General features: G+C 39.9%; 1 protein-coding gene across 4 annotated transcripts in view; it reads right to left on the bottom strand.

Moving 5' to 3' along the window:
- Positions 1–67: 67 nt before the first annotated feature.
- The window catches only part of crtac1b (cartilage acidic protein 1b), a 28,698-nt gene continuing 18,129 nt past the window's right edge, over positions 68–10,636 (bottom strand). For 3 of the 4 annotated variants that reach the window (XM_085182536.1, XM_085182537.1, XM_085182539.1), the window contains one exon: positions 68–10,561. In XM_085182536.1, coding sequence (XP_085038662.1) covers positions 10,434–10,561 — 128 coding nt within the window. In that variant the 3' untranslated portion in view covers positions 68–10,433. The remainder of the gene's footprint in view (positions 10,562–10,636) is intronic. The other variant, XM_085182538.1, reaches the window with a different exon arrangement.

Below are 10,636 nucleotides of genomic sequence, written 5' to 3'. Positions count from 1 at the left end.
TCAAGTTACTTCAAGTTGTTGCTTATTTTTCCACACACTGCTTCTGCATTTTGGCTTAATTTTTTTAAATAAAAAAAGTCACAGTGTAATATGTCATGTGTTGTTGTGAGGTTGTATTTATATAATTTTAAAACCTGGTAAGGAACAGATGTTTGTTTTGTTTTTTAAATTTATCCTAATATGTAAAACATAGGAATCAGCACAAATAGCTTGGAGATGCTGGTTTATAGCTTTACTGATCCTCCAGCAGTTGGTCCACTGTCACAATATGGCTTTGAATGAACAGCTTCAAGAAATGTCAGATTTCCATCAAGTAAAATGTTCCCCGCAAGATGAATCGTAATAACTTTGTGATAAATGAACTTTTTATTTAGCACCATCATCGGGTTTCAATTTGTTCATGAGAAAACACTAACAGAAATCCCATCAACATCATCTCTTCTTTGAGATTAGTGTAAATTACTAGATGTTACTGTGGTAAGAATTTTACCTACTAAAAATTAAGCGCTGCCATTGTGGGAACGTTACCATGCTAACACTGGTAATTAGTTTAACCAATTAAGTGCTGCTAAGCACAGCCCCACAAAGCAGCTAGCATGGATGTAGGCTTTTGGTGTTGTTTTAAGTGTGTCAGTATGTGGGCATGTGTGTTGGTGTAGAGTGATCAAAAGTATTGCATTTATTTTCAAGAAGAAGCACTGTGTGCTATTTTATACTTAATGTAGCTTGTCCTTTCAGGAATGACTGATTCATGAAGACTGCCAGTGGAGTAAAGATTATGATAAAGCATTAAATATATTATTGTCAAAAGATGTCCATTGAGATACAAACAAATGATCACAGGCGCGAGTAGCCTTCACTTTGGATCCTTGAGCCTCAGTCAAGCTACTTATCAAGATAACCTCAGAAAAACAGCCATCTAATGATGTACAGTTCATTTCAGTATGTAAATTCTACCATGATATGTATTTATCCTGTACTGTATGTGGGACTGCAGCTAGTTCATTTAGATACACGGGCTCATCGGCAAGAAGTAACATGTGTGTATTATGCTGTTACAAGTGAGAGATTACTCAATAGTGCAATATGATGTCTTCCTAAAAATATAAAGGACAATAATGATGTGTAGAGTCTGGCACCAGCATCTTTGACTTGCTTTGAGATGAGTTGTTTTGCTTCAGGGAGAATAAAACCGCATTGATGTTTAATACTGCATGATGTGTGTGTAAACAAAGTGAGACGACAAGAAGTGAAGTCCCTGATCCACAAAGTCTCCAGCGGTGCTGCTGCGAAAGAGGAATTTATATCTTATCTTGATGCTAATTGTGTGTTTACATTAGCTTATTTACATACTAATTAAAATGGATTTATGTACTTTTTACATGTTTTTTTTTTTTCAAAGCTGATTATTATTCAAAGCCTGCTGAGTGAAGTTTTAACTGTCTCCAAGAGATGAATAAAATATCTGATGAAGCTGATAAAAAGAACGTTGCCTTTGACTCCAGGCTGCTGTTTGTAGCTACAGTTCATGTTGTTTATAAGATCAGTCTGTGCTGTGTCTTTGCTTGTTCGTGATATACGATCTCTCACTGTCTCTCTTGTACGCATTGCTGAGAATAGCAACAGGAAGAACTTGAGTTGGTATAGGATACTCTTTGAGTTTGGTGCAGTGGTCTTGAAATTTGTTTTATGTGTTTTTCTAAATGTCCGTGCATTTGTTTTGACTGAATAACAGAATGGAAAGTAAATTTTAATACAAAAAGTAGTTCACTCTACTTATTTAATCCTAAAATTAACTCTTATGGTAAAGGTGTGTCTGTGTGATAAAGTTATTGTGTCCTGGTTAGTTGAAGCTCCAATCACAGTCAGAGTTGTCTGAGTATTTCAGAACAGGGATCTTCTCTACAGTTTGAAAAAGCGTAAGCTGAAGCTTGCTATGTTAAAGTGCCTCGTTTATGTCAAAGGTCAGAAGAGACTAGGAAGACTGCTGCAAGCTGATAGAAGAGTAACTCATAATTGGCATATTTCAGGCTCATAATTGCCTATAATTTAAACACCACAACCTACCTCAGTATTGTTGCCAACCATGTCCGTCCCTGTATTACCAGAGAGTGTTACCAAATCTCAATCTGACCTTTGGGATGTGAGCAGCAACTGTGCGATGCTATCCTGACCAACATGTTAACAGAACCTTGTTGAATCTATGCCATGAACATAGAAGGCCCAGTGCAAGCAAGGTGTGCCTAATAAAGTGTCCAGTGAGTGTATATGTATATTGACTTTTTCTGTCTCCCATGCAGTGCAGAGTGGGCAGTGAACAGAAAGCTGTAGGCAGCATAAAGTTCAAAACTGAACCACGAAGGTTAATCTGACACTGAATATTCAGCTGGTAGGCTGTTTTGTTCACATACCACCCAAACCATAACCTAACCATTGTTTGCATAAAGTCGACAATTTCTATAAACATTAGTCTTTATTTAGCCAAAGAATTGTTCGATGGATGCGTGACTAATGCAAAATTGTCCGTAACTAATCGACCCTTCTTCATTACAACAGTTCAGTAACAGAACAATGAAACATTGAAACATCTGCAACCATCTAACAATGAAACATTAAAAGTTTGTCGCTTACCAAAAATGTCACGGTTTTCTTAAAATTGGTATTAATTTATGAAGAATTGTAACATCAGTTATCAACTAAACAGCTTGATTTCAAATTTTCTTCCTAACTCTCTCCCCTATAAAGACGGCATTTGACAAACTTCCCAGCACCATTAATCATGAGCTTTGACACCTCAGTATGTATCAATAAATATGTGGTTTGATTACCATTTAAATGGTTTTATGGATTTTTCCAAGGGTAGCTGCACAGGCAGAGACCACTCTCACTAAGTTCAGATGCACACCCAGTCATTTTGTTCAGTAAGCACGCCTGAAATAAGACAGAAACCATCAAAGGGTTGTTCCTTGTAAGCTTTCAAAGTGCAAAGAGTTACCTATTTATATTTTCAGGAAAATGTGCAGTGCTTCATCATAAATAAGTAAAAGGATTCCTGTGCACATCCAGTTTTCAAAGTTTTCAACGATCTAATGAATATTTTTTTCTTTCATCTTTTTTTTTTTTTTGGTGCGCACAGCTTTTTGTATTAGTGTCTATTTGTAAGCATGATTCTGTGTGTGTGTGTGTGTATAAGAGGTGTACAGTAGATCCATCATAGCCTGCTCATAAGGCCATAAATGAGCGATAACATCCTGATTGACACTGAGGCTTAGTTAAAATCTCAGGAGTGTAGACAGAAGGAGGAGCGGCGAGAGTGGACTGATATTTTCTCAAAGACAGCAGAGGAGTGAAGAAACATCTCAACACCTGCGGACAAAGGTCAGCCTCACACTAACGAAGCGCAAGCAGCTCTTTCCTTCAGCACAGATCCCCCTTTTTCATCAAACTTTTAGGTTTTAGCTAAGTTTCTTTTGTCTTTCCAAGTTTAAACATTTTTTATTCTTCGGCTGCACAACGCTGTTTTTCTGTTTTATTCCTTCTACCCCCCTCCTGCTCATTCCTTGTTCTCCTTTTTTTAAAAAGGGGGGTGGAGGGGGTCTGCTTAATCTTTTCCACTATTTCTTTTCTGTCTTAGTCACAGATGGCGAGAATGGAGAGTCGCTTTCCGGCATTGACTGGTTAAAATGTTTATTCCTGCAAATGACAGAAAATCTATATCCTGTGTTTCAGGCATATTTTGACTGGCACCGGTGCCTGGCAAACGGAGTGCACCGGTTACAGTGAAGTTTACAATTGTGTGCTTGCATGTAATGCATGTAATGTGTTATATGTGGAACCCCTCGAGAGAGAGAGAGAGTCTTGGCCTCAGAGAAAAGTCCTGCCTGTAGTGACATTAAAGGATGTTCACGCCTATTTTCCGTTCTTGACATTGGTTTGGGACCGGATTACAAACAAATACACGTTTATTTCAGTTCAATCACAAAAACTGGCATAACAACAGGAACTCAGTTAGGTAAATTAACCCTGGCAGTCCATCCCAAACATCCAACTGTTGGCTGGCACACTGGGGCCTTCCAAACATTTATCCGCATCTGTCCAAATTTCAGGATCACAGTGACTTGCTATTCTGAATGAAAACTCTGTGATGCAATGCACAGAACGACCCAGTGCCCAGTCTTCCTTTCAAAACTCAGACATTTTGTACACAGAGTCCCACCCACGAGGACTCTCTCAGCTTATTGTTTGAACGCCGGATGTTGTAACTGATTTTTAACATTTGTTTTGAGATTCTGGTATGAAAACCACAGCCCTTCAGGAGCTCTTTGAAGAGTGGAAAGAGGTAAAACACAGTGGAAATGGCAGGATTTGTCTCTGTGTGTTTGGCCACACTTGATTTGCTGTGTACTCTTTAAAGTCGATTTTTCTGTTTTTTTTCCTCACCATACTGCTGCCCCGCCTGTTGGCTTTGGCACCAATATCCGCTCGGTTTATTTAACCTCAGTGTGACTGACAGCTCTTGTGTTGTGTTTGCTGCTGGGCCTCCCCCAAGCACAGCCCAGAATGCTACATAAAAACACAATGTGAGAGTGGAAATGTGTGGTTCCAGTTAAAAATGTCACTTAGGATCACATTGTTTAATTGTGAGACAGCGCTTATTACGAGCACTCCTCCTTAGATCTACCGCTAAAGGAAAATAAATGTTCCCGTGTCAGTCCCTGCCCTCCTAATAGCTTTTAAATGAGTCAGGGATGAGATCCCGCCGAGCGCAGAGTTGAAACACAGATAATCGCTGAAAGAAGGAGAGCTGTGAAACACATGCATCTGTTTTCAGCAAACTCGAGGCCAAAAGCAATGATGAGAAAATACACAGAGCAATCGCATGATCGGTGTTGTGAGTTCAAAGCCCTCCAGGGGTCATTTAGTAGACAAATGATTAGGCTAGGAGAAACAAACAGGTAAGTAAACGGTGCAATGCCTGAAGAAGTTTTGTTTCCTCACATTACACCAGGACTGACCGATGTGCTCCATCGCCTGTGCTGCCGATTACGGGGATTGGAGACTTATTTTTGTTAGTTTGGACCTTTGATGAGTACTAATTACTAAGAATTGCCATTTAACTGATCTGGAGAAACACTCTAATGTTCAGCAGTGTGAGAAGTTTGAGGTAAAAAAAAAAACCTAATCACCTTGTGCTACAGTTACACTAGGGAAAACAGTGATTATAGAAAATGCAAGAACAAGAACAAAATTACTATGACCATGTGAAAAAAAAAACTTGCATTCTTGTTACCTTTGAAATAGTTACTTCGAAGATGGGGACCAGTTGCTGTCCTCAAAGTGACTTTGGTGCATCAGGACAGCAGCAAAGCCAGAGTCAGCCTGAGAATCCAGCTAGAATGTCATAAATTTGAAAAGAAGTTCTGAAATTCTTCCAAAAATTGACATAGACGCTCAACAAGACATGCATGACATACAAGTTACTCAGACTGATAGCGATGTGTCCATTTATAGCTTGTCTCCATTTATAAACTAGATTGTAATTATTTGAAAACCTTTGCCAATCTGTCTGAGAGTGACCGCAGTTAGTTGGAGTTGGACCGCGTTTGTTTGGAGACAAGTTGCCTCCCAACAGATGACCTGTGGATCCGCCTTGTGACCTAAATGGTGGAGGGTGATGGACGCTCATTGATTGTTGCAACTACTTGCAAATGATCGCTGAAAGAGGGAAAACATTTTTTATTCCAGCCCCACTGAGATTTTAGGTTATCACAATTTATCCGAAGAGAGGTTGAAGCAAAATCGAATACCCAGTGTGTTTTGCTTTGATCTAATGTTGCTATAGTGATGTGGCCCCAAGGTTTCAGCAGTAACTCCTGTGAGTGTATTATCATCAAAATGCAGAGACAAGATTAGAAAAACAGATTTTTAGCCATTACTTATGACTATTGTGCTATGTAAGAAAACCTTTTCTAACCCTTTCTTTGCAAATTACCTATTTTGCTCACAAACGGGCTTTTATAATAACCTACAACCTCTTAACAGTCAGCTGCTGATGCCGTTCATGCTCAAGTGGTTGTTCGAGTGCCTTAATCTGTAATGTCACTGACTTATTTTAGTGTGCAGGCTTGGTTAAATTAGTCGAATAAGTTTAAATGAAATGACCTGAGATGTGCTCGGGCAATTACAAGCAGGGTTGATAAAGTTTTAATTTTGATCTCAGGCTGCAATGAACCGGAGTGCACCCTTAATGGAATGAAGCTTGTGCTGGCCTGAGGAGAGTTTGCACACAGCATTATTATACTCATGAAGCTCTGAGAAGGCCGGCCTGTTGTTTGCACTAGGGATAAGAGAACATAAGCATACATATTCTCTGGCTGCAGCTAAAAACAAATGACCGCTACAGTGAAAACATCCACATTTATGCAGCTTTTTCCGTTTGCAACCTTCCGTTCCTTTTTTCTTTTTCTATTCATTTCGGTGCAGTACAAATGTTTTCTTAACATATCACTCCATATCTGATCTTCTGTCATTTTCTGGGAAAGCTTCCTAGTGTGTGAACATTGTGCATGTACTGTTTGCAGGGTGTTTCGGCATTGGCAAGACTGCGGAAAAATAAGGCACTTTGGAATATGTTTCCATGTGGACAAAATCCCTGCACACAAACCGACTGAGCACATGAACACACACACACTGGACTCCCCTGAAACACACATAAGCGAGCATTTTGTTCCCGGTTTTATTTTGCACAGCGACATCTCTACTCTCAAGTTCATTCCTGCAGAGAGAAAAACAGCTGGAGCCTCTGGGATGTAAATAACGCAATGGCACTGACCATGCCAGATACCACACACACACACACACAATCACACTCAGCTTCCTCCCTCAAGTTGTTGGATGTTATTCACAGACAATCTCTAGACACATTTTGCAATTTTAAGACTCACAAAGTGATTTTTTTTCTAATTACATAGTTTCCCACTAAACACTATGCTCTAAGTGTATCTGATGAAATCATGTGTGCATGTTCATCCACTCTATCCAAAAATGTTTTTGCTTCCAGGTACATTTGCAGTGGTTGAGCAACTAATTCATCACAGTGAATAGTGTGCTTTTATTTCTTTCCAGTCCTTCCATACATAGAATAAGCTGTGAATGCAAAGACACCCTGCATGTTAGAGTAGATCGAGTAGACACAGTAAATACGGCACACAGCATATTTTAGCATGTACATGTCGACGGGAGTTGCCATTTCTATTTACCAGAATCCTAACTTTTCTCTACAAACTTTCCAATGAGCTGAAATTTTACAACCCACTTCAACACAGCTATAGGAAAATATATATACTAGATGTCTTTTTTTGTTTTGAGCACTGTGTACTTTAAATATGATAAACGGGGTTAAAAAAACAAAAATATATTTGCACGCTGTCCTTTGAAAGTGTGCAAATATAATGAACACTTTCCGATCCTATTATTTATGCAAACTGTGAGCTTACACAAGTCCTTGTTCTGTTCAAGTCAGACCCAGCAGCGTGCAAGAAAGTAGAAAAAGTTTTGCGTTCTCTCCTTACAGTCCAATAACAGCTCAAGAGGAACCTCAGTTGAACCTCTGACATAATTTTTGAGAAAACATAAAAATGTTTAAGTGGACTTTGTCTCACTGAGCACTCAATCTCAAGGTTCTTTGGCTTTCATGAAGGGTGTCACAACAATGTCAGCATAGATCCAATAGGGATCTGTGGTGATTCATTTTAATTGCTTTAACACATCCATCATCATTTGCTTATTAGTTTTTCATGCTCCGAAGCCTCCTTATTTTCATTAAAAAAGAGAGAACTGAGTTCAGCTCCCAAAACCTCTGAAATGTGTGATATTTACAGGTGGCATCTGGAGTTTGGGTCCAGCCCATTAAGAGGCTCAAGGACAGATGTCACGGGGCAGAGAGTAGCGCTGGAGCTTCAGTGGAATGTGTGAGGTTTGTGGTTAAGAATTTCCAAAATATATATAACACTTGCCTCAGCAAGCGAGTAGGGATGAATCCATGAATCATACAAAGACATTCGCTTCTCTGGAGAATTGCACTGGCCAACATTTAATAAGGAACATTATCCCCTACTGTGACACTGATTGTGGTTGAACACTGGATGAGTTGAGGGTTGTGTTGCAACAAGTGATGTGCCCCTGCAGAATTATATGGAAGCAAAAACCTGTCAGTCAACGCGCTGTCATCGTGGAGTGGAGGAAAATGCTTTCACTTTTTGGTCGTCTTTTTTGTTTTTGGCCAAAGTATTTATTCGTTTCCCAAACGCTTCAAGAAACATGGCAATAAGGCAAAAAGATCGGTAGCTTTTAATAAAAATGAAGAGCTCCATATGTTTTATGTATTTTAGTCCGCTGTAGCGAAGGTTTCACGCGGAGCTATGTGAAACCTCACTGTGTGCAAATCACGACTCATCAAATAGCCACTTTCTTCCTTTTTTCCATATATTTGTTTTTAATGTCATTGTCAACAAATCCTTTAAAAACACCAAAATAAAGAATTCGATCGTATGCCTTTGTAACTGAGCTACACATTTACCAATGTGCCTTCATTTTATGTACACGGGAATTTTTTTTTTAACAAGTCAATGCCTCGTCCCACTGCAAACCAAATCTGCATTGTACAGTCAGTATAAATGCCAGCATACCACCGTTTTAGGAAATGATATATTAAGAAATTCATTTTTAAAGCTAAACTGTATATTTGACCTTGAGCCACAATGTCACAGATAGGGTAGGGGACTTGAAACGTAATTGGGGACATTAGGGATTTTGGTCTTGTAAGAGCAACAAAACTACTGAATGCCACTGCAACTTGTCAAGCTTTATATTATGTGGAAAACTATTAGGAATGCTTTAGTGCACTTAAAACTTAAAGCGGCAGTCTCAAAGATTATTATTATTACCAACCAGGTGCCTGTGGCATCATTAGCGGTGAAAAAAAGCTACCTTTAAGCAAACTGAGAATTTTCTGCTGCCACATCAAAGGTAGAAGGTTTGCTTTAATGCTTTCTGTCACAAAGCCTCTGCAGGACACGGTTCTTGTTTTTGACAGGGTGTAATTTAACCCAAACTAGGATTTTATCTACCCCTAAAACCAATGTAAAAGGAATAAAAATATTCAGTGACTGAATATTTTTGCTCTTAAAATGCATTCGAAGGTGGTTGCTACGAAAAATACTCGGCAGTTGTTTGGATTAATCATCTATCTACTGTCAGAACTAAAACACACAAAGCTTGTCTCAGTAGTTTCTCGATTCCAACTGCTCCAAACTGACTGTGGTCTGGCTGTGAGCACTGGCATGATGGATTCCCTGTGGCGGTGATATTGTACAAATATCCGGTTGCAAAAGAAGACCTGTAGGAGTCCCAAAATCAGTCAGGACTGAAATCTTGAAGACTGCTGCTTTATTTTGAACACTTTAAAATGTAAGAACAGCAGCTTTTACTGCATGTTGAGTTCATGATTGTAATCACAGTGTAACAGAAGGAGAAACACCAACATAAATTAAGGTCACTGTTCAGTTCAGTTTTAGGTGTTTTCCTTTTGCCATCATGTTCTTTGCACATGCCTATGGTGATATGTTTTAGTACACTTTCCAAAAAATGTAAAATCTGCCTCATCCTGTGCTCACACGCACGCACGCACACCTACACACACACACACACACACACACACACACAAACACACACATGTGTTTGCCTTCTTCTCTGTACTGTTGTATAATTCATGTGTAACAAAATGTAACCAACCATCGGAGACAGATGGTCTGGCATATGTTCCCCAATGCGACTGCCTCTTTGGACCCAGTACACTGAGGCTCACTCAGCCACGCAAACACATTAATACACACTCAAAACATACAGTTTGGAGACCTGGTGTTCCTCGGCATCCCAGTAAGCGCATAATAAGAATGAGAGTGACATTGTAAGGATTACCATAGCGGCATTTTGGATATACAGATGGGGCTCAGCATGTCTCTAATGAATGTGGTCTGTGGAGCCAGTAGATCTGTTTGCTGTATGCGCAGCGGTTTCTATGCCGAAGCTCCTCTTATTTACTTGGCCTTGTTTCAGGTCCCACTAAGATAAGTGCCAGGTGATGACGTGAGGACTCTGTGGCACAGTTAGTTCTGAACCCTGTAGCTCCCAGCGAGCATGCTCCCTGTATGTTTCTTTATAGTCCAGAGGGGGCCGGGAGCCAAGAGGTGACACAAAGCAGCGGATGACCAGGAGGCGAGACTGTAAATAGCTGATGGGTAAAGATAGCATAGATCCATAGAGGAGAAGGTGAAGAGGAATTTCTCTTTTTTTGTTAAAAGTTTGCTCTAAGAGTTTCTGTACACCCACTTTTAGTAGTGGAAAGAGTTAGGAAGGGGAGAAAGCAGTCACAGCTACAGCAGTCCAGAATAGAGATGAGTAGAGATGAGTGGTAGCAGAGAGACGGGGAGCAGCCGGAAAGTAAGGCCCGAGCACTTGCGCTCCCCAGAAGACCGCGTTCCTCCAAAGTAAGCCACCTGGGCTGCCGAGAAGAGAGAGAAACAAAGGGCAGGGAAATGTTAGCCGACATGTGTGTCTTTGTAGTTGGAAGACAGCT

This window comes from Neolamprologus multifasciatus, chromosome 13, assembly GCF_963576455.1.
Source record: "Neolamprologus multifasciatus chromosome 13, fNeoMul1.2, whole genome shotgun sequence".
NCBI lineage: Eukaryota > Metazoa > Chordata > Actinopteri > Cichliformes > Cichlidae > Neolamprologus > Neolamprologus multifasciatus.
This window is presented reverse-complemented; position numbering and strand designations above follow the sequence as displayed.